At 49.6% G+C, this 24,601-nt stretch overlaps 2 protein-coding genes across 2 annotated transcripts; both read right to left on the bottom strand.

Moving 5' to 3' along the window:
* Nucleotides 1-6,271: 6,271 nt before the first annotated feature.
* LOC127208240 (serine protease 29-like) lies at nt 6,272-8,521 on the bottom strand. The gene is made up of 5 exons (XM_051167632.1): nt 8,461-8,521; nt 8,128-8,308; nt 7,227-7,492; nt 6,523-6,689; nt 6,272-6,436 (listed from the first exon to the last, which is right to left on the bottom strand). Exons 1-5 carry the CDS (start codon nt 8,519-8,521, stop codon nt 6,272-6,274), a joined length of 840 nt encoding a protein of 279 aa, XP_051023589.1.
* A 12,520-nt stretch (nt 8,522-21,041) lies between these two features.
* LOC127208698 (serine protease 28-like) lies at nt 21,042-23,581 on the bottom strand. The gene is made up of 5 exons (XM_051168225.1): nt 23,521-23,581; nt 23,170-23,350; nt 22,806-23,071; nt 21,403-21,563; nt 21,042-21,279 (listed from the first exon to the last, which is right to left on the bottom strand). Exons 1-5 carry the CDS (start codon nt 23,579-23,581, stop codon nt 21,127-21,129), a joined length of 822 nt encoding a protein of 273 aa, XP_051024182.1. The 3' UTR covers nt 21,042-21,126.
* Nucleotides 23,582-24,601: the final 1,020 nt, after the last annotated feature.

Raw genomic sequence — 24,601 nt, 5'->3', positions numbered from 1 at the left:
CCATGCCTGGTTTTTTATTTGTTTGTTTGTTTGTTTTTTGTTTTTCGAGACAGGGTTTCTCCTTGTAGACCAGGCTGGCCTCGAACTCATGGTGATCCGCCTGCCTCAGCCTCCTGAGTGCTGGGATTAAAGGCGTGTGCCACTACACCCAGCTGACCCATACCTGGTTTTATGCAATGCTGGGGCCTCGTGCATTCTAGGCAAGTATACTACCCACTCCTGGCATCTGGCAGTTCTTTTACCTACAGTACTGTGGTTAGCTTTGAAACACTGGGAAAGTTCAGGGCCCCATGAAGGAACCTGGGGCCTGTCCCCCATACTTAGATGAGATCCTTGAGAGATAGAGGCAGCCAGATCACTATGAGTTCAAGCCCAGCCTGGTCTACCAAGCTAGTCCAGGACAACCAAGGCTACACAGAGAGACCCTGTCTCGAAAAACCAAAAACAAACAAACAAACTCAGGTGCGATTCCTAGGTCTGCCACGTGTCAGCCCCTTCACCTGCACTGCACAGAATGTGGTGTGTGAGCACACCAGCCCCTGGGAACCAGGCTAGCCTTCTCCTTTACATCGACCCTGACACCATCCTTTAGAAAGGGTGCCACCAGTCATTGGAAAGATGTTCCTGCTTGTTCCCCAAGGTGACCCAGAAAGCAATAACCATCCCTTCCCCAAAGCAATGGAGACATGATGTCTCCAAACTCTAAGACTAGATGGGCTTTAGGGTTGCAGGGAATGCTGGTAGGGCAGCATAGACAGTCACTGGGGGCTGGATGAATCTAGGGAGTTTGGAGGAAGCAAGGGAGAGGTATGCCTGGCCCCGGGTCCTCCACCAGTGAGAGTAAGCTCTGAGAGGCTGAGCTAAGTGTACAGAGCACCTGTGTATGGAGACCGCCGTAAGCCTAGCCTCAGGGCATAGAATTCCCGGCTCTGGGGCCCTCTCGCACTGTGGCAAGGCAGCTGGGAGGGAGTGTGACTGAGAATCTCAGCCTGAGAGGAGCCTAGCTGTGATGTGCCCTCGAAACCTGCATGGACCCTCAAGACTGGGGACAGCAGGCTGGGTGTGGTGGCACATGTCTTTAATCCCAGCACTCAGAAAACAGAGGCAGGTGGATCTATGTGCAGTTAAGGCCAGTCTGGGCTAAATAGTGATCTCCACGATAGCCGAGGCTACATAGTGAGACCCTGACTCAAATAACAAAACAAAACAAGACTGGAAATGGCAGCAGAGGGAGAAATAGGTTCTCCCAGGCGAGGGATGCCCATCTGGATGGTTGCATGGGAGTACAAACAGGAGGTGAGTTCAAGGTTGCACCCTTTACATTTTCCAAGGAACCTTGCAAAGCCTAGGATTGACCCAAGGGCTCAACTCAAGAGAAACCATTTTCTTCTTCCTGTGATCATTGCAAGCCAAGGGTGCCTTATCTGCCTGAGATCACCTGAGGCCCCTCATTGGTGGCCTTGCTGTTGCTGTTAGGCAACAAGCCCTGGAGATAGGATACCTGGCCATGCTGATAGAGGCAGGACCAGGCCACCATGAACCAGCACATCCAGTGATAGGATCAGAGAGGACCAGGGACCGCATGAGTTGGGTCAGGCAGCCGTTAGCTCAGGAGCTGCAACCTAGCCAGTGAGACCAAGTTCTGGGCTCAGGGATGCCGTTGGGTGAAGGATGTGGTTGCCCAGGGTTGGTGTTGCAGGAGAGAGAGCCAGGACAAGCACTAGGTCGCCGTTGTCTCAGAGTAAAATAGCTAGAGTCCTTGAGACACTTGAACTGATGAGAGTCACAAACAAGGTTTTCCTTCCAGTGTCCCCACATATAGCCCAGCCTGTGGATGAGGAGAACATGGGTTAGCGATGAGCCAGCTCCTGGCTTAGGCACAGGGAGAAATCTTCATTGTCTACATGACCAGATTTGTTTAGTCACAAGTGACCTTGGCTGTTTCCCAGTATCCTTGGGTTGCAGTTGAGAGAGCAGGAACAAGTACGGGTACTGATGCCAGGGCTGTGGTATGCAAGCAACATGGTGGGATCCCCCTGACCAGCATTGGAGGATGCCTTGCTGCGAGTTCAGGCTGAGCCTTGAGCAGGTGAGAAGTTGGCCCGAGAGTCAGGGACAGAGGAGGATGTCCCTGGCATTGGGAAGACAAGCTGGAGCTGGGGGAAGAGGCTAAGCACTTGGGCCATTCTATCTTGACAACTCTAAGTCACAAAAACCAGGGTCACTGCATTGATTTGCTTGCCTTGAGTGGCCAGGGCCACACTTGTCCTGGTCTCTTCTCATGGGATCAGGACCAGAGGTGAGCAAGGGGAAAGGTCCACGGATGACGATCTCAGTGGCTGGTCCCCAGCCTGTGCCTGCTGATGTGTGTGGCCTTTGGGAAACCATTAACTTCTCTGTTTCTCTTTGTTTGTTTGTTTTTGGTTTTTTGAGACAGGGTTTCTCTGTGTAACCTTGGTTGTCCAGGACTCACTTTGTAGACTAGGCTGGCCTCGAACTCACAGTGATCTGCCTGCCTCTGCTTCCCGAGTACTGGGATTAAAGGCGTGCATCATCATGCCCAGCATAACTTCTCTGTTTCTTATCTGGAGTGCAGGGGCAGTCTCACTTACCTTGGGAGAGGGGAATTGCTCCCAGTGAGTGTGAAATGGTGAGTGTCTCCAGGAAAAATCCCAGGAACTATTAGTGGCCATCATTTTCCAATAGTGAGTTTACCAAGAACACTCCAGAAAGGGCTCTGGCCATAACAGGTTTATTTGCCCCAAAATTGCATTAGGGACCAGCCAGTTGTGTGTTCATAACAGCACCTGTCAAGGGCACCAGGACACAGTAGCCCAGCCCTGCCAATGGCCAGGCATGACAGAAACATCTCTATGCACACTGCAGCAGTATTCAGTTATGATTGTCTCCATTTAATTTCCTTGTCTTTTGCATTTAATTGTCTCGTCTTTAGAGAGACTTTTGCTACTTAAAAAGCAATGATGTCAAACTTGGGACATAGCTCAATGGCAGAGCGCTTGTCCGCTATGCACAAGATTCTGGTTTCAGCCCCCAAGCGATCATGCCCATTAATGAAAACCTATCTAATTTCTTGTTTTAAAGATAATGACAGGAAGCCAGGCGTGGTGGCGCACGCCTTTAATCCCAGCACTCGGGAGGCAGAGGCAGGCGGATCGCTGTGAGTTCGAGGCCAGCCTGGTCTACAAAGTGAGTCCAGGATGGCCAAGGCTACACAGAGAAACCCTGTCTCGAAAAACCAAAAAAAAAAAAAAGATAATGACAGGGCCTGAACCCTTTGTGGGGAAGGGCAGGTATGGAATTCAAGCTATCACACTTAGAACTGCCTTCTCAGTATGTGCTCCCTCAGGCATGCCAGCCATGCAGGCACCAGTTCTCCTCACCCCCAGCTACCCACGCAGAGGGCACTACACCTGGGCTTTCCAGGGTATGAGAAGAAGGACCCATCTGGGCATGTAGCAGAGGGCAAGGTACTCACTAAGGCTGGTGAATGTGCACCCACGGACCTGCTACCCCATTCTGTGAGGATAACTGTCAGGGCGCTTGCAGGGGGAGCTACTACATAACATCAGTAAGGGCTGCGGAGGCAAAGCCCCTTCCAAGGAGTAGGAGGGTGGTTACGGCAGGAGCATCACCAATGGTGCCTTCTTTGGAAGCCAGTGCCATCCTATAGAACAGTGGTTCTCAACCTTCCTGATGCTGAGGCCTTTTAATCCAGCTCCTCGTGTCGTGGTGGCCCCCAACCATAAAATTATTTTCACTGCTACTTCTTAACTGTAATTTTGCTACTTTATGAATCATAATGTAAAAAGGCTGTGTTTTCCGATGATCTTAGGTGACCCCCCCCAGGTTGAGAACAGCTGCTATAAAGGAAGGTGGGGGTGGGTTTCCCTCCCTTCCACCTCCAGAACATATCAAGTGTAATCAACTTTCTGAGCCTCCAGGCCAATGCTGCTCAGTGAAACTTGGTAAAAAAAAAAAAAAAAAAAAATACAAGGTACCCATGGGGGCTATTGTAGCACATACCTTTTCCCGAACACTTGGGAAGCCATATGCTTGAGGCTAGCGTGGCCTATATAATAAATTTCAGGCTAGCCAAGGCTATGTATCAGGATCCTGTTTTAGGAGCTTAGGGGAATGAGTCAGGTGAGGTGGCTGTCAGCAGACAGAAGAGCTAACTGTCAGGCCTGATAACCTGAGCTCCATTCCTGAGCCCCACATGTAGAAGGAGGGAGCTGACTTGTACAAGATGTCCTCTGACCTCCACATATGCACCCTTCTTCCCTTCTTCCCCCCATCACACACACACACACACACACACACATACACATACCACAATCGCCAGCTTTGGGGCAGAGACTGAGGGAATATTTCTGTACCTTGACAGGCAGACTAGAAGAACATACGCTTACATGCCCTTCTGAAGGGCAGACAAGGCACCTTAAGTATGGCTCCCGGCACCTAGAGGTGCTGACAAGTAGTGGCTCTCTGTTCCAGACCTTACTGTCCTTGTGAGCCACACAGAAACACTTCGAGGGACACTGAGTGCCACAGCAGGCAGGGGCATCCAGTGCCACCTAGAGCACAGGTGGGCACAGACTTTGGGCTCAAAGAGCCTACTGATCACAACCCCCTGGCCCTGGCTTCCCACGTGTCTGGCAGAAAAGAAAGTCCTTGGGGTACTCGAGTGACACAGGAAGGGTTTCAAGCCCAAGTTGTGGGGAACCAGACTCTGCATCAGTCAGAGGAGCAGGGTCCCAGAGCCCTGGCCACCCTGTCTTCTCGGGAGCCCGAGGACCCACTCCTCACACCCAGGAAGAGAAAGGGCGGGGTCAATCTAGTCCCAGCATCCTGGGAACCACTGGATAGCCATAGTCCAGAGACTCAAGGTCCCGCTACCCGCTGCCATCTGACCCTGAAACAGTGTTCCCCAGCTTGTGTGCTACGGGAAAGCCTTTTCCTTCCACCTTCCCCTGGGGAGGATCTTGCACTTGGTGGAATGTGTTAGGGAAATCTGGAACTGTGTGTTTAGAGAGCATGTGGTGACTTTGACAACCTTAGTTGTGGCACACAGTCCAGGTGCCTGGGGGAGACGTGGAAACCAGGTGACTACCAGTCTCCCTGGAGAGACCACCTCAGAGGGGCCAGCATAAGGCAAGAAAGGCAAAGAAACCAAACAAAAGGCATCTGCTTCCTTCCAGAAGAACCAGAGGCCAGATCTGCTGGGAGCCCCCACAGGACCTAAGCTCTCTCCTGCAATCCTGATCCCCCCTGCAGACTCAGCAGAGCTCTCTTCTACTCCCTCTTGACCCCTGACCCCAGCATCTTGACATAAACCTGATTTGAGTTGAGCACCAAGCGGCCCTCCCATCTCCTACACACCCCAAAGATCAGTGCAACTCGCTGCCCAACACATCTGGTGACCTCTGCAGACCATCAGCGGCCAGGTGGAGGCTCAGGATGAAAGAACAGCTCTGTTTGAGTCTGAGGTAGAAGTTCCCACCCAATCCACCCTCCTTCTCCTGCTGCTTGCAGCAAAAAGTCAGACCCTCCCCACCATGCACTGCTCTGTGAGGGAGGCAATGTAGCCAGTGGCCTTCCCCCTTACCCTGAGCTTTAGATGGCTGCCACTATATATAGTTCAAGGTAACAACCCAAGCCACGTAGGTAACCTTAGCCACACTGAGTACCTGAGTCTACAGGACCCTGGGGCAAGACTGAAAGAGGCACAGGAAGAGAGCAGCAACACTGCAGCAACCTCCTGGCCCCATGGTGACATTGATGAGGTTCAGAAGATCATTGTCCCAAAGATGGATACCTGGGATTGTCACCCTTCCTACCACAATGTCACCATACCCAAGGTTCCAGGATGCTATAAGGATTGCTAGGTGTTTGAGAGACAGAAATCACTCTGACAGCTGTTAAGGGTGCCCGGTGACCAGGGGCAAGGACACAGTGCAGACCTTCCCTGGGCTGCACTTTCACTGAGCTCAGGCCTCATCTAGAAAACTATTAAAACAGCATCCATAGGTGTTTGCACTAGAGATAAATAGATTTGTAGCCACACAAAAAACTTGAACATGAATGACACATCTTTATTTAGGAAGCCAGGAAACAGAGCTGTGTCCTTCAGTAGCTAGTGCTCAGCACACTGGGCACCTATACTCCAGAGCCTAAACCCCACCATACACTCTGGAATTGTGATCAAAGCTGACCCATCCTCAGCTGGCCAGCACGAGACCAGCAGCTGGGCTCAGGAGAACCTCCTCAGCTGCCGATTGATCCAGGGCAGGAAGGACTGCACACGGGCATAGACCCCAGGGATGTCCTTCAGGGCACAGCCATAGCCCCAGCTCACCACTCCCACCAGGGTCCAGGAGCCTTCCACACTGCAGACCAGAGGGCCGCCTGAGTCACCCTGGGAGAAAAAGCAGCGCTGATGGTTATTGGGCCTGAGGTGGGAACGGGGACTGAGAGAGAGAGAGAGAGGTGAGTGGAACTCACATAGCAGGAATCTCGGCCCTCGCTGCCTGCGCATAGCATGTCCGATAGGATCAGTCTCTGGCCGTGATAGTAGTGCCTTGAGGCGTTGTGGTACAGCTTCTCACAGAGCTCATTGTCCACTATTTTCACCTGCACCTCCCTCAGGCGGTAGGGAGGAGGCAGCAACCCTGAGGAGAAGAGAGATGCAACTAGTGCTGCATAGATTCCCCCACCTATCCCGCAATCCTACTGCTCCACCTGGGGGCAGAAGGGAGGCCTATCTCCAGCATAGCTCCACCTCTGTCAGCTCCCCTTCTGCGCTTCAGCCATCCCCCCCCCCCCAGAAGAGTGCGTAGACGTCAGCCTCAAGGGGCCATGCCGCCTGTTACTTCTGGATTCTGGATTCTGTCTGCTTGCTTGTCAAGGGCCAAACAAACGTGTTTTTTTTTCCTGGTATTTTTTCTAAAATACTTTATTATTAGTTGGAAAATAAGAAGAAGCAACCATTCCACCTCAGATCGTAGATTCTTAGCCCAGCTGTGTCGCTGGCCTCAGGTAGAGACTCTGATGGGCGTCTAGCATAGCCTGGAGATGTAGCTAGTTGTGCCATGTTTGTCACCAGCTCTCTCCTCTCTGGACCCTGCTCCCAGGACCTTAGCACCAGCCACCAGGAATCCTCAGATGGCATGTTTGTTCCCACAGTCCACTCCTTCCCCAATACTTACTGAACATGCTCACTGTACCCCAGCCAGTCACCCAGCACACATCATTCTGGGTGACCTGAAGAGACCCAGAAGACAGCTTGACAGGCACGGCGTTAGCAAGGGACTGCACAGATTCTGTCAGCTGGAGCAGAGCCACGTCTGAACCCAGGCCAGCATGGACAAAGTCTGGGTGAATGATGACCCGCCTAACTTTTAGGAGCTCCTTGCCCCCGTAGAGGTACACATCCCCAGCATGGATCCGCAAGGTTGATGGATCAGCATCTCTCCTGGGGTCAGAAAGAAGTTGTGATGAGGGCTGGAGAGATGGCTCAGTGGTTAAGAGCACTGGCTGCTCTTTCAGAGGTCCTGAGTTCAAATCCCCAGCTATCACAGTGACTCACAACATCTATAGTGAGATTCTTGTGCCCTCTTCTGCCCTGCAGGTGTACATGCAGACAGAGCACTGTATGCATAATAAATAAATAAATCTTTTTGTTTTGTTCTTTTGGTTTTTCGAGACAGGGTTTCTCTGTGTAGCCCTGGCTGTCCTGGACTCACTTTGTAGACCAGGCTGGCCCCAAACTTACAGCAATCCTCCTGCCTCTGCCTCCCAAGTGCTGGGATTAAAGGTGTGTGCCACCACCGCCCAGGTAATAAATAAATCTTAAGAAGAGGAGGAGGAGGAGGAGGAAGAGGAAGAGGAAGAAGAGGAAGAAGAAGAAGAAGAAGAAGAAGAAGAAGAAGAAGAAGAAGAAGAAGAAGAAGAAGAAGAAGAAGAAGAAGAAGAAGAAGAAGTTGTGATGACATACTCTAGGTGAGGTGGGGACAGTCTCCTGGACAGAATCAACTGAACCCCCATGTTGACACAGCCTTCCTGATTCACCCCTCTTCCTACCCCACACTGGATGACCAAGGAACTCACTCATGAATGCAGTGGGCTGCAGTCAGCACCCACTGTGGATGGATGATGGAACCCCCACAGATGTGCACCCAGGAGGTCCTGTAGTAGCTGTAGATCCTCAGGCTGACCTGCCATGGCCACTTCCCCTGTGGGGCACTCTGGCCCCCCACGATGCCCACCAACTCATCCTCAGGCACAGGTGCTGCAAGTAACAGGTAGTAGGTCAGGAGGCCAATGGTCAGCCTGCCACCCACACTGGGGTAGAACAGACCACACACACATCTCCATGATACTGGGGACAGAGCCTCTTGGAGCCTCTGCAGAACGTAGGGAGGGCCGGGGATAAGGACTCACCTGGGGTCTCAGCAATAGAGCACCCGAGAAAGAAGAGGGTCAGACACAGCCGGATCAGCATCTGTAGAGGGGCACAGAGATGGAAAGTTAGAGGGGTCTGGGAGTAGCCTAGGTCAGGATGGAGAGGGATGTAGCCTCCTGTGTGATTCTGGGCAATACTAGAAGCATGGAGAGGCATGGAAGGGACTGGGCTCGCCTAGGTTGCCATGGAGAAGATTGAAATCCAGAGCCAGTTGGAGGCATCTGGGAAAGGATGGGATGGTGCCCTTACCCTGTCAGATCTCCACAGTCTCCTCTTGCTTAAGCCTCTCGGCCCCTTTATCCTTAACCCCAGGAAGTGGGCAGGGGACTTGGCCTCCCCTGGAAGGAAGTTGCATTTGACCTCAGGAAGGATGGGAGGGGGCTGGTGATCCATGCTCAGGGACCTGAAGTCCTTTGTCACCAAGGTTATGTGGGTGTCATCACCCAGGAATGACGGGAAGAGGAAAGCTGTGGCTCAGGATGTTGTCTCAGAAGCACCACCTGTGTTTTATGGGTGACAATCCCCCATCCATCTTGTGAACTCCGAGATGGCAGGGGAGCAACCCCCCCATGCTGAGAACGCACAGCCATACCCAACACACAGTGCACCCTGTAGAGAGTGCCCCAGGGCATTCAGCAAGGGTGGCCTCACTGCTTCAGTGGCCAGCTGAGGCTTAAGAACCAAGTACTGGTCAGGGATACCCCCAACTCAGGACTATGGCTGTCGTGACTAACTTTACTGTCAAATCTGAGAACAGATATTACCTGGAGCCTACAATAGACCAAGCCAAGCACGCGTCCTTGTGGACCAAGTAGACATTGTTTAGGTAGGTGAAGGGCCCTGCAAGAATCCCAGGGGACCTCTGCGCACAAGGATAGGCCATGTACCTGCCCTACTCCTAGTTCTACAATGGAACTTGGCCTGGCCTAGCTAGCCAGCTGATGGAAGCTCTGTGCTCCTGCCAGGAACTCACATGCCATCTGGGTCCCATGCCTAGCCCAGCACATCACAACCAGGCGAGATATCTCACAGCATCTGTGGGCATTTCCGGTTTGGAGCCTGTGATGACACTGCTGGCACACACTAGGCAGAGGTCAGGGGTGCCGCCAAACTCTGAGGCCACCCCCAATTCGCATATCCACAGTGTACCATTAAAATGATCCCAGTCTGGCCACAGACACATCCCATCCCACCCATCCTGTGGTCAGCACAAGGATGCCAAAGAAGCTTCTAGACTGTCAGTAGCTGGCTCCCTGCAGTGTCCCTGCTGTCCACATAGGAGGATCAGGACACCCACTGTCCCCTCTGTAGGGCCCATCAGAGGCAGCTCAGAACCAAGCTGGAAACTCACCTTGTCTCCAGATATACCAGGTCCCCTCATATAAGAACTAGTCAGAGGTGTTGTGAGACTCCCAAAAGAGATGGGTGTGGCCAGGATTGCCCAGGACAGAGGTTCTTGGGGACTCAGTGACAGAAGTGTGTCTCAGGTAGAAGTGAAACAGACAATTGCCAAAGCCCTGAGCATGAGGAAGGGTTTATATGCTAAACTGGACAAAGTGGCCCACAGCTCCCTCAAACCTAAACCCTGAACCTTGACTTCTTCGAACACTATTAACATGTCCAACATCTGTGCAAAGGCCGTATGGGCATCGGAACCAGACAGGAAATGCTTGGATGACTAGCATAGCAACAGAGTCAGGCCACCATTATCACAGTCAGTGATAGGATCAGAAAGAACCAGGAGCCACACGGCGGTGGGGTGATGGTGGTACCAAAGGGGCTGTGGAAAGGCTGATGAGAGAGAGGGTCATGACCAGGTTCGAGGATGCCGTTAGAAGGATGTGGCTACGCATGGTTTCTGTTGCAAGAAGGGACGTTGGGCAGAGGCTGGGACACTGGGCACTAGGGTCTCAGAGCAAAGAGTCCACCAAGGAGTAGTGGAAGGGTGAAACCATGTTTTCCCCCTGTGCCCCACTGCATCCCAGCTCTAGGGACAGGAGCATGTACATTAGCTATAAACTTAGTACGGGGCAAAGTGCCTTTGAAAGATGTGAAATAGTAAACTGAGAGATTAGGAGTTAGATTGGTTCCTGACAGGAAGAGAGATAGGAAGGGGGACTCCGCTAGGTGATAAAGATAGCAAGAGAGGCTGGAGAGATGGCTTTGCCGTTAAGAGCACTTGCTGCTCTTGCAAAGGACCTGAGTTCAATTCCAAGCACCCATGTGAGCAGCTCAGAACTGCCTGTAACTCCAATTCCGGGGGTTTCCAGTGCCTCTGGCACTTTTGGCTACCTGCACATGTACAGATCTATACACAGGCCACACAGATAATAAAAAATAAAAAAAATAGCCGGGCATGATGGCACATGCGTTTAATCTCAGAACTCGGGAGGCAGAGGCGGATGGATCTCCATGAGTTTGAGGCCAGCCTCTTCTACAAAATGAGTCCAGGATAGCCAAGGCTACACAAAGAGATCCTGTCTCAAACAAACAAACAAAAACAAAAACAAAAAAACTCAAATAAATAAATAAATAAACCTTGAATAGGAAAAAAAAAAAAAAAAACACTTCCAATATGGTAATGGTCCAGCTTCTTCCTCACCCTCCTGACCTGAGACAAAAGCCTGGCAGACTAAAACAAAGGCTTGGTGGTCTTTTTCTCTTCCCAGGAAGGTTCTTGTCCTGACAAGTTGAAGGTCTGTCTGACTGGAACATGGTTAATGAGAATTCCTGCAGTAAAGCTATGTCTACAAAGACTGACTGGCTGGCTGGCTGCCTGGCTGGCTGGGTGACTGATTAAAACTACAGTGATGTGGAGAAGTTGGAATGTTGCAGGTCCAGAAGCTAATTATCATATCCTGGGCTAGCTTCCGCTCCCAGAACAGCTTCCTTGCCCACCTCTGTGACTGAACACCCAGTGACTAATAGATAACCATCTTTGGAATCTGGGGCTGATTGATTCAATGGTTAAGAGCACTGGCTGTTCTGTTCTTCCAGAGAACCCAGTTCAATTCCCAGCACCTACATGGCAGCTCACAGCTATGTGTGTAACACCAGCTTCAGAACAGCCAATACCCTTACAGAGACACACGTGCAGGCAAAACACCAATGCTGGTAAAATAAAAATAAATAAATCATTGGAAAGAATCTTTGGACTCTGTTGACTTAACAGACTACTAGCTTCCACCAACCCCAAGGCTAAGAATAACATCAGGCAGCACCTCAGGCCTTTAGAAAAGCTGTAACCACCTACCTACCTGGTGTTCCCACCAGTGCTTTGTTGTTATTTTGTTTGTTTTTTGGTTTTTTGTCTTTTCAAGATAGGGTTTCTCTTTGTAGCCCTGGCTATCCAAGAAGTTGCTCTGTAGACCAGGCTGGCCTTGAACTCAGAGATTTGTCTGCCTCTGCCTCCCGAGTGCTGGGATTGAAGGTGTGCACCACCACTACCCGGTCCCACCAACGTAGCTTAAACTCACCCTGATTTAAGACTTTCTTTGTTCTGTAAAACTACAACATTTCATGGAACTGCTTCCACATTGGAACATGGAATTTGGGGTAAACTAAATCTATGGTCCCTCTAAATGGCTGCAGAATAAACTACTTCTTATTTCCTTTAAGAAGAGATCTGTTTTTTTTTTATTAATAACAAATTTACCCCAGGGTGTGGGCTGATCAGCCTCCCTGTCTTTGTTCAAACTGATCAACTCTAAATTATGAGACAAAAACACCCCTCAAAGACCCCCAAGAAAAAACAAGCGAGCCCTCAAGGAGAAGCCAGCTTCTTAAGTCTCCCTTTTACACTTTCCACTTTTGTTATTTGCTTATTGCATTTATTTATTTTACTTCGTATGTATGAATTCTTGCCTGTATGTATACACATGCATGCCTGTTGTATCCTCTGGAACTGGGGTTACAGATGGTTAGAGCCACCATATGGGTGCTGGGAACTGAACTCAGTCCTCTGCAAGAACAACAAGTGCCCTTGACCTCAGCCATCTCTCTAGCTCCTTGCTTTCCATCTTTAATTTGGCTCTTTTTAAAATTGGCTTATTCCAAGAAGAGACTTGATACCCTATGAGCATATACAGGGGGAGGAGGTCCCCCTCAGTCACAGTCATAGGGGAGGGGAGTAAGGGGGAAATGGGAGGGAGGGAGGAATGGGAGGATACAAGGGAAGGGATAACCATTGAGATCTAATACAAATAAATTAATAACATAATATTTTTAAAAATTGGCTTATTGAGGACAAGTGGCCATACCGGAGTTGGGACATGGGTTGTGACCTGGCTGGTTTTGTGTCAACTTGGACACAAGCAGGAGTCATCAGAGAGGAAGGGGCCTCAGCTAAGGAAACGCCCCCATGAGATCCGGCTCTAGGGCATTTTCCTAATTAGTAATTGGTGGAGGGGGGCAGGCCAAATTGCTTTGGTCATGGTGTTCATCACCGCAATAGTAACCCTAAATAACCCTAAGACTGCCCTCCAAGTTTGATAACAAAATGTCAACCATGAAGGGCCATAGATACATTTTGGGGTGTCGGCCAGTCACAGTCAGCTGTCCCCAGGTGGAGAGAGGTGGAAGCTCTCAGCAGAAGTCAGAGTCATTTACTCCAGAGATATTTTCCTCTTTCCTCGTCAGCTGCTCTCTACCTCCACTCGGTGCAGGAGAGTTTGGACTCTGAAGAAAATCTGGCCCTGTGGGAGTCTCCTTTTTTGTTTGTTTGTTTCTTTTCTTTTTTCTCTTTTCTTTTCTTTGAGACAGGGGTTTCTCTGTGTAGCCTTGCCTGTCCTGGAACTCACTCTGTAGACCAGGCTGGCCTCGAACTCGGAGATCGACCTGCCTCTGCCTCCCAGGTGCAGGGATCAAAGGCATGCGCCACCATGCCCAGATCAGTTTGAGGCTCTTTTTGAAACATTTGGGAGAGTTGTCATTTGGTACCTGGCTTTGATTTTCTGTGTTCTGGAACAACATTGAGTATTGTTGTTAAGTAGAGAAACATAATGTCTATGGTGATGAAAGGGGGAGAGCTGTCAGTCACTGGGACCTGACAAAGTCACGGGACTGCAGAGACAGGAAGACAGAGCTCTGACATTCCTGCAGTAGTGCCTTCAGGGAGACTAGTTAGGTTTCCTTTATCTTGGGTTTGCTTTTTCCCAGCTGTGATCTGTGCAGAAGGGGCCTGTCAGCTCCAGATGGGAACATGGGTTGACTTTATAGAGTTGGTATATCTCTTAAAGGGACAGGCTCATAATCTAACAGTGACGTCATTTCTAGGATAGACGTTTTCAATGTGAAAGCTCTTTTGAGCAAACCTGGAGTTCTATTGGACTGTTTGGGACATCTCCCATGGGGCAGGAAAAGTCTGAGGCTCTCTTGAGCCACTGGGTTCTATTAAACCAATTGAAATAGAGAAACAAGGATTTTGAGATCTGCCATGATCTATGTAACTGTGAAAATATTGTCTTGAGGGGCTGGAGAGTTGGCTCAGTCATTAAGAGCACTGTCTGCTCTTCCAGAGGTCCTGAGTTCAATTCCCAGCAACCACACGGTGGCTCACAACCATCTATCATGTGATCGGATGCCCTGTTCTGGCCTGCAGGTGTACTTAGAAATAGAGTGTTTATATACACAAAATAAATAAATCTTAAAAAAAAAAAAAAAAAAAAGGAAAATATTGTCTTGGAGTATCTGCCAAGGAGAGCTGCAGCCACGGAGAGAGAAGCATTGCAGTCAATAAAGCTGGGGGGACAGTGCCATCAGCACCTTTAACACGGGACATGGAGCCACAGGATTTGCAGTGTTCCCTGCTGGGTTTTTTTAGCCTTGCTTTTGTCCAGTATTTCCACTCCATATCCCCTTTTGGAATGTGAGAACATTGCAGCACAGAGAGATGAAACATTTGTCCAAGGCCACAGAGTGAAGGAAGACGTGGGATCCAGTCAGGAGGGCAGTCTGAGCCTGTTGCCTCGGCCTTGACCTCTTTGCCACAGAAGCCAAATGGTCCTATCTTTATCGTCAGAGGGAAAAAGAGCTTTTTGTGTGTGGTACTGGAAATTAAAATTAGTGCCTCATTCATGTCAAACAAATAAGATACATCCTCAACCAGCAGAGAGTACTTTAAAGTAAAATAAAACAAGCTGGGCAATGGTGGTGCATGCCTCTAATCTCAGCCCTCGGGAGGCAGATGCAGGTGGATCTCTGAGTTGGGCACTAGCCTGGTCTACAGAGTAAGTTCTAGCACAGCCAAGGCTACACAGAGAAAGCTGTCTCAAAAAACCAAAATGGGAGAGAGAGAGAGGAGAAACAGAGAATATGAACGAACTTGAGAAAATCCTCTCCTTTGAACACTGATTTTTTTGTCAGACTAGCCAATTGAACTAAGATTGTGAGGTCAGATCCCAGGCAATGGGAAAAAGACACAGCCACCACCTAAATTAGAATTAAAAAAAAATGCGAGCCAGGCAGTGGTGGCGTACACCTTTAATCCCAGCACTCGGCAGGCGGATCACTGTGAGTTCCAGGACAGCTAGGGCTGTTACACAGAAGAAACCTTGTCTCAAGAACAAAACACTTCCAGTCTCCATGTGTTCAGTCTTCGGAGCACACCCTCTTGATGAAGAGTTAAGCTTGCCTTGTCTGAACACTTCAGTTGGAGCGATGGTCACTTTCTTTGCAACCTGGAGCTTATTTCTAATAAGAACTATTCCTGACCCTTGAATTTTAAAATATTTTAATTTTATTTTATTAATGTGTGTATGTGGATGTTTTGCCTGTGTATATGTCTGTGCACCACTTGCATGCCTGTGGCCCATGGTAGCCAGACAAGGGGACGAGATCCTTTAGAACTGAAGTTACAGACAGTTGAGAGCTGCCATGTGGGTCCTAAGAATCAAACCCTGGTCCTCCGGAAGAGCAGCCAGTGCCCTTAACTGTTGAGCCAACTCCCCAGCCTTTTGTTTATCTTTTTAAACCAATTTTAAGCTGGTAATCTGATTAGAACGCCTCTTAAAATGTTCGGGTTTAAAATGAACATGTTTAGGGTCATTTTGGACTACATAGAGGACCTGCTCTGTCTCTATTTTTTTAACCTAAAGTCCCAGGATAAAAAATAAATAAATTTAAGTTTAAAAAAAAACTTTTCTAAATTTACCTCTGGAAGGATTCTTACAGGGAGCCCATCAGGGATGATCATTCAGACACAGTTTATAACCTATGGAAAGTCTTTACTTCAGCTGGCTGGGGCCACATCCTATCCCTAACCCTGAAATTAAACAGCAAGATTAGAAGCTGCTTTCACAACTGACATGACCACAGCTGAAGGTAGGTCAGTCAAAAAAAAAAAAATTAAAGCCAGGCATTGTGGCACACATCTTTTATCTCAGCACTCAGGAGGCAGAGACAGGCAGATCTCTGAATTTGATGCCAGCCTGGTCTACAGAGTAAGTTCCAGGACAGCCAGAGCTACACAGAGAACCCTATCTCAAACAAACAAACACTAATCAATCAGTCTAACGCCATGTCTTCTTTCTTCTGTGATGTCTCTGTGCTTGTTTTGGGTTTGGTTTTGGTTTTTCGAGACAGGGTTTGTCTGTGTAGCCTTGGTTGTCCAGGACTCACTTTGTAGACCAGGCTGGCCTAGAACTCACAGTGATCGCCTGCGTCTGACCCCCGAGTGTTGGGATTTAGGTATGCGCCACCACCGCCTGGCTGTCTCTATGCTTGTTAAGGTGTCGAACAAGCTACATATAAGTCTAATAAAAGAGAAATAGAGACCGCTTGCTTAATGTATGCCATCCTATAGAACTGCTTATGGTTTCAGAACATAGCATTTGGAAAAAATAAGTCTGAAACTCACAGGCAGAATCTCAGTAATGTGCCCTATTACCTTCCTTGGCATGGGAGAGAGAGAGAGAGAGAGAGAGAGAGAGAGAGAGAGAGAGGGAGGGAGGGAGGGAGCTCCAGGTGAGCATGGCCTGAGTAGCCTGGCTCAAATCTAACATATGCATTCTTATAAAATTCAGTTTCTGTAAGTGCTCTTTGTGGTTTGTTCTCTCTGATTTCAGTGGCTGTTCTTCCCTAAGACAAGGTAACACCTAAGTACTTTAACCTGTTGACTGATTTTAAAATGTAACTGTGCTTCTTTGTCTTGTTCTCATCTGCAAGGTAAGAAAGCTTTAGGAAATACAAAGTTCCTATGTCTAAAGCAACAAGACAGTTGTGTTTTGTTGAGGGAGGGGTCTCACAATGTAGCCCTAGCTGTCCTGGGGCTCCCTCTGTGCTCCCAAACTCATAGAGATCCACCTGCCTCTGCCTCCCAAGTTCTGGGACTAAAGTTGTGCATCACACCCAGCTACAAGATGATTTTTGGGTTTTGGTTTAAGATTTTATTTATTTATATGTTATGAATAGGAGTAATCCACCTGTAAGTGTATTATGTGTGTGCAGTACCTCTAGAGACCAGAAGAGGGTGACAGATCCCCTGGAACTAGAGCTACCAATGGTTTTGCTAGGTTCAAAACAGGCCTCCAAAATGGCTTTGCTGGTGACAGTGTCCTAATTGAAGGACTCTGATCAGATAGATAAACAGAAGGATGGTTATTGGGCAGAGACCCAAATCCAGCATCCCTCAGGAGTCTCATATGCTGGGTTCTATTTCCCAGGAAAGCCACTCCGTCCCTCATCCTGATGGTCAGCTACTTCTGGCAGAGCATCCAGTTCCTGACTAACACAGCCAGCTGCAGCAGATGAAAGCCCCGGTGCCAACTCCCAGGTTGTTCTGACCTGGCCTCTCCTCCCACCACTACCTGGCCTCTTAAAATTGACAAAGTTAGCTGGGTGGTGGTGGTACATGCCTTTAATCCCAGCACTTGGGAGGCACAGGCAAGTGGATCTCTGTGAGTTTGAGGCCAGCCTGGTCTACAGAGTGAGTCCAGTACAGTGAAGGCTACACAGAGAAACCCTGTCTTGGGGGGGAAAAAAAAAAAAAAAAAAAAAAAAAAAATATATATATATATATATATATATATATATATATATATATATATATATATATATTTGACAAGGTTTCCCCCTGGCTGCTGTCCTCTGCCCCCTGAGAGGCAGCCCAGCAGTTTGATCCCCCAAATAAACTTCTCTTTCTACCTAGGGAGTGGTCTAGTTTAGTGGTTTCACTGTGCCTTCTCTTACAGATGTGAGCTGCCATGTAAGAGTTTGGAACCAAGTCAGTATCCTGCAGAAGAGAAGTCAGGGCTCTCAACCACTGAGCCATCTCTACAGCCCTACACAATGCTCCCTGCAGCCCTTATATGATACTCTTAAAGAAACTGTTGTTTCATCCAAACAAACTGTGTTGGCCGGGCTGGTGGCGCACGCCTTTAATCCCAGCACTTGGGAGGCAGAGGCAGGTGGATCGCTGTGAGTTCGAGGCCAGCCTGGTCTATAGAGTGAGTCTAGGACAGCCAACACTACACAGAGAAATCCTGTCTTGAAAAAGAAATAATAAGTTGTGTTATGTTTTTTAATGTCTGTGTTTCAGAACTTTGGCTACTTAGGAAATGTCATAAAGTCAAGATTGATTTAAGGATTGGTCTGTGCTGAAGTCTTCAAATGCGTTGTAAGCAATTATTTTCAAATTGGCTTTAGAACCTTTAATACCCTATGTATCTGACTAGAAATGTGTTTAACCATTTCTAAACTTTATATATTATGCAAAATTTACAACGCTGTTGCTCAGGGAGAGATGCTGCGGCAGGCCAGAGCCAGGCTCATCAGTGGGCACGGCAGGCCGGGGCCTGGCTCATCAGTGGACACAGCAGGCCAGAGCCAGGCTCAGTGGCGGGCACGGCAGGCCAGAGCCAGGCTCAGTGGTGGGCACGACAGGCCGAGGCCTGGCCCAGCAGTGGGCACAGCAGGCCGGGGCCAGGCTCAGCAGTGGGCATGACAGGCCGGGGCCAGGCTCATTGGTGGGTGCAGCAGGCCGAGGCCTAGCTCATCAGTGGACACGGCAGGACAGAGCCAGGCTCAGCGGTGGGCACGGCAGGCCAAGGCCTGGCCCAGCAATGGACATGGCAGGCCAGGGCCAGGCTCAGCAGTGGGCATGGAAGGCTGGGGCCAGGCCCAGCAGTGGACACAGCAAGCCAGGGCCAGGCTCAGCGGTAGGCACGGCAGGCCGGGGCCAGGCACAGCAGTGGGCACAGCAGTGGGCACAGCAGGCCAGAGTATGCCCTTCTTCCCTTTGTTAGAAGTTAGTTCGGGACACAGAGACTCAGCATGCTCACTGAAGTGTGACCACGGGGACAAGAAGCGCACTTGGTTTTGGTCTAGCCCACGTGGGGACTGTGACTTTTCCCCATTGGCAGGGGTCCAACCTCACAGTCTTTCACGACTGGCTAGTTTTTAAAAAAAAATCAGCACAGAAGAAATGAAGGAAAAAGGGAAGGGCTTTAATGTCAACAAAGGTTTTATCAAGTTGGGGAAACAAAACATTTGCATAAAGGTAGGGGAAAATAGAAAGATTTTAATTCCTTATCATAAACACAAGTTTTACGGTATTTAATAAAAAGATGAATATTTAATGTTTCCTACACATTTGACTGTGTGTCAAGCTGACTAGCAGAGCTAACTCTGCTAAGGACTAAAAACTACAAGAAAACAACATGATGGTATCTGGATAAGAAACCCAGGGAGACTGTGGATCACAGAGAGCTCACCAGGAGAGCCTTCCGCTTAGCTGTGCCTAACTTTGCACTTTTAAAGGAACAGCTGAGAAAATGGTGGAGTCTTTTCATGTTGTACTGGACCTTCCTCCAGCCACTGGCTCCTGAAACCAAATGGCTCCTGCTTAAAATGATGATAGCAATCAGAGACCCTCCCATCGTCTGTACAAAGGTTCCATAACATGTATGATGCCGTGCTGACCTCTCTGTGTCTTACAGACTTTTAAAATAGTATTTTTAAATTGTCACTCTAGGAACTGGGCATCTTACTGGCTGCCCTTCCAAACGGTGCAGGTTCAGTTCCTAGCAACCACAGGCGGCTCACAACCAACAATAGCTCCAGTTCCAGAGGCTCTGCCACCTTCCTCTGGCCTCCTTGAGTTCCAGGCCTGCATGCAGAACACAAATATACATGCAGGTTGCAAGTATAAAATAAGTAATAAATGTGGTTAATGTTATGGTTTAGTCTACCAAGCCAAAGAGTCCTTGTTGTTTTGTTGTTTTCTTTAGAAGCAGCCTCTAGATGTGCCTAGTCTTCCTGCAATTTGATATGCCGTGGCCTGCCCTTTTCTGAAGAGAAACAGAGGAGGGGGGGGGGGGAGGGGAAAGGGAGAGTGGGGGAGGGGGGAGACTGGGAGGAAAGAAGGGAGAGGGAAACCGATTGGGATGTTAAAAAATTATTTAAATTTTAAAATGTAAGCACTAAAAATATTGAGGCAAACCAACCCATACATACATACATACACACAAATAATGTTTTCAACTTAAGAAATTAAAGGAGTGCCCTCTATGTTGTTCTTTGTGTCTTGCTGCTAATTGTTGCCTCCGTGGATAGAGCCCTCTTCTCCTACACAAGCCTTCTAAGGACTGACAGAGGCTAGATATTTGACACCGTGCCTGATAATTTAATCTTAAAACTAGCTTTACTCTTGTGGGTTCCATTTGTGGAGCCTTATAACTCAACTCTTACCATTCTACAGAAGTGCAGCTTCTAAACCACATTCTTGAGATGCCAGTGAGGACATCCTAGTCCTCACTAGGCTACCTAGTGAGGACATCACCCACCCGGCAAGCAGAGTGGGGTTCAGGTATGACTGACTGAAGAGCCATTTCTTCTATACCTCTGTTCCTCAAATTGAACCTAAAGAGTTTATTGGAACTAACTCCTTGACATCCATCATTTACCTCCCCCACCCACCACCACCAGTGCATGACTCGAACCAACCAGGACCCAGAATAAATCTTTCCTAGCCGTCATGGGACAATGACAAACGAATTACCAGGTGGCTAATCAGCAACATCTTCAGAGACTATTGTTCAGACCCAGGGGGAAAATTGTTAGACCTGAGATCAAGTCATACTGGACCCGGCAGCGCTTGCCTATAATCCTAGCACATGGGAAGCTGAAACAGGAGGTTGCAAGTTTGAGGCTAGCCTCGGCTTCCTGCAAGACCCTGTCTCAAACCAAATGAGATGGAGTTAGTTGCCAGCCCATCCAAAAGTAACTAAAAACCAAGGCGTCATGAAAAATATGGTTCTTATGTGTGGTTACCAGACACTAAATTAATGCATGCTAATCTTGGTCACTGCTTGCATTTTGCTTATTATGTTTCATAGAGTCCACCTCAAGACTGAGGTGCTAAAACAACGTGAGGGATCCTAACTGGCCTCGGAGACTCTGAGTCCACCCACGCCACAGCCATGTCCATACCTCAAAGACCACTCTGACAATGTTCATTTGCTCAGTCAGTTTATTGAGACAAGTACAGCCACGGAGCAGTCCAACCCCACAGGGACCTGGGCATTCCTGTCAGCACGGAAGGACAGGTGGGGCTGGGGGCGGGGGGTAGTTGGCAAGGAAGGGCCTAGGAAGTAGAGAGGAGGCAGGAAGCTGTCTCTGCTGGTTAGCAGCAGGGGTGGGCTGACTGACTACTCGATCTGCTGCCGGATCCAGGCTAAGGAGCTCTGAACTCTGGAGAAGACCGCAGGCAGCCTGCTGCTGCAGTCCCGCCCCCAGCTGACCACACCCACCTGCAGCCATCGCTTGCTCTTCCAGCAGACCAAGGGCCCTCCAGAGTCACCCTGTGGGAAGAGGGGTGGTCCTGTCAGAAACAAAGCTAGGAAACTCCCCGGACCCAGCCTCCCTTGAGGGACGAGGCATCTGGAGTAGGAGGTACCAAGGTCACAAGGGCCCGGACGACTCACGGTACAGGGGCCTCGGCCTAAGGTGCCAGCACACAGCATGTCCTCAAAGATGATCCTAGTCTTGTCCCTCCTTTTTTGTTTCCTGTAAGCCCGCCGGCAGGTCTTGTCATCCCGAATGGGGATCTTCACCTCGTACAATTGATAGGGAGGCTGCAGAGGCACTGCAGGAGGGGTGGAAAATTCCAGAAGCAGGAATGAGAGGCATGTCCAACATCCCTAACAGGTTAACTTCATGCAACTCACACTGGCCCTGCACTGCACTGCACTGCACTGCACTGGCCCGGAGCAAGGGCAGTATCTGTGCACTCCTTTTCCCCCCATGAGTCCTGGATGGGGCCACAGTCCCAAGCTATCTTCACACACATAGCCTTCTAGGTTAAATGGGTTTAGAGTCTACAAAAGAGGCTAGAGACCCTCCAGATTCACGTCCACCCAGAATGTGGACTTTATTTGGAGATAAATTATTTACGTGCGTTATTAAGTTAAAGAGGGGATCATTCTGAGCCAGGCGCAGTGGTGCATGCTGGTAACCCCAGCACTCCAGGAGGCAGATGCAGGTGAATCTCTGTGAGTTCAAGGCCAGCCAAGGCTACACAGAGAAACCCTGTCTGAGAGAGAGAGAGAGAGAGAGAGAGAGAGAGAGAGAGAGAGAGAGAGAGAATTCTGAAGCAGGCAGGGGACATGGGCTTATAACCCTAGCCCTTGAGGCTGAGGCAGGAGGTTCAGGGCAACCTCGGCTACCTAGTGAGCTTGTCCTGGATTTGGGATGGGCCCTAACTCCCATTATAAGAGTTCTTTTAGGAGACGGAAGGGAACCCAGAAGGGGCAGCCACCTGGACACACAGTGGAGATTAGTAATAAAGCCACAGTGATGGCGTACAGAGCTGGAGAAATGGAAGAGACGAGGACTGTGTCCTGGAGCCTGTGGCAACCGTGGCTTCAGAGACTCCAAGATCAGAGTTTACTGCCACAGCTCCCACCCTGGGTCTATGGTACGCGGCTACAATGTATACAAGCAATTAGGTATGTGTGTATCTGTCTCTTGCTCCCCAGAGGCGCCCAGTTCCCATGAAGAAATTGTGCTCTTCTAAGGGAATAGCCAGTCAGGCTCCCTCCTGTGTGAGACGGAGCCAGAAAAGCAGCAGCAACTTCAAACCAGGGCAAGCCAGGCTGGTTCTGCCTTGGCTACTTGCTGAGTGTGAGATTTGAAAATGCCCCTGACTTTTGTGAGCATCGCCTCAGTGGCCAAGAAGCCCACCAGTGCAACCGTTGCATCACAGGAGAGCCTTGCTCCTACCCACTTGTTTCCACACTGCTAGCTAGCCCTCTGGGAAGGGACATGGAAGGAGAGACTGTGCAATGTCCGCTCTGTCTCTCCATCTTTCCACCCCAGCTATACTTACCATAGTCAAGAAAGCGACCCCAGCCAGCCAGCCAGCACTGGTCAGTTGAGTTGAAGGTTATGTTGTCTTCTGGCAGAGAGACTGGCCGGACATCTTTGGATATGACCAGGAGGTCCGTCAACTTCAGCAGGGCCAAGTCAAACCTCTTAGTGAAAACGTTGAAGTCGGGGTGGATAATGATGTTGCTGGCGTTTAGAAGTGTCTGGTCCTTGTAGAGGTATATTTCTCCCACCTGGACCCGGTATAAGGCTGGGTCGGCTTCCTGGCTGCGGGAGGACAGACCCTGGGTGGCTCAGAGGCAGGTGGTCTGGGGTAGTGCACTGTCTACACTCTACACCCAGCAGATACCCCAGCGGTGCCTCACCTCAGAAAGCAGTGGGCGGCAGTCAGTATCCACTGTGGATGGATGATGGAGCCCCCACAGATGTGCACCCAGGAGCCCGTCTTATAACTGTAAGTTCTCAGGCTGACCTGCCATGGCCACCTCCCCTGCTGGGTTCGGTGACCCCCTACGATGCCCACTGGCTTGGTTCTGGAAACAGACCCTAAAAGCATTGTGAACATGACAGAGAACAAGGGTCAGCCTCCTGTTACTCTCCCCCTTTCCTGCCCCCCACAACCCGCACCCTGAACCAGATGTTGACATGCAGTGTGAGATAAACCAGCTGGGAGCTAGGATAGTGTTCCTGATGCAAAGCAGTTACTCAAGACTTACCAGAGGCCACAGACACAGGGCTTCCCAGGCAGGAGAGAACCAGGAACAATAGCCCGAACATCTATGGTGGCGATAGGGGTAGGGCTCTGAGAAGTGCAGGGCCTCAGCTACCACAGATGCCAGGTACTATAGCTCACCTCCCTGGATGGCCCCCTCAACACCCCTTTGTCTTCATGGGGAAAAAAATGAGTTGGGCTTGGTAGGGTCTTCCTGAAACCAAGCTGGCACTGAGAATTTGGACCTCTGTATCTCCCTGCTCTGGGCCCACAGTGCTCCTGGCAGGAACTCACATGCCACCTGGATCCCATGCCCAGCCCAGCACATCACAACTAGGGGAGACATCTCACAGCATCTGTGGGCATTTCTGGTTTGGAGCCTGTGATGACACTGCTGACACACACTAGGCAGAAGTCAGGGGTGCCACCAAACTCTGCCCCCCCCCCAATTCACATATCCACAGTGTCCCATTGAAATGATCCCAGTCTGGCCACAGACACATCCCATCCTACCCATCCTGTGGTCAGCACAAGGATGCCAAAGAAGCTTCTAGACTGTCAGTAGCTGGCTCCCTGCAGTGTCCCTGCTGTCCACATAGGAGGATCAGGACACCCACTGTCCCCTCTGTAGGGCCCGTCAGAGGCAGCTCAGAGCCAAGCTGGAGACTCACCTTGGCTCCAGATATACCAGGCCCCTAGTATGAGAACCACTCACAAGGTGTTTGTGAAGCCCCCCAAAACAGGTGGATGTGCCCAGATTGCCTGTGGCACAGTTTTTTGGAGACTCAGTGACAGAAGTAAATCTCCGATGGAAGTGAAACAGACAATTCCCACACCCCTAGGGTTTATATACTAAACTAGACAAAGGTGACTCCCAGCTACCTGGAGTGGATCCTGCCTTTCGCAAACACCATTAACACATCCAATGTCTGTAAAAAGACAGCCTGGCAGGAAATGCCTAGATGACTATCTTAATGGCTTTGTTTATGCTGTAGGGTTGGCACCTGTGCCAGGGTCACCTAATTGACAAGATGGAAGTGAGGGCCAACATGGATGTGGTAAAGCAAAGCTAGGCCTCCTGTCTA

Source organism: Acomys russatus, chromosome 25 (genome assembly GCF_903995435.1).
Source record: "Acomys russatus chromosome 25, mAcoRus1.1, whole genome shotgun sequence".
In the NCBI taxonomy this organism is placed as follows: Eukaryota; Metazoa; Chordata; class Mammalia; order Rodentia; family Muridae; genus Acomys; species Acomys russatus.
Note: the sequence above shows the minus strand (reverse complement) of the source record. Positions and strands in the feature narration are given on the sequence as shown.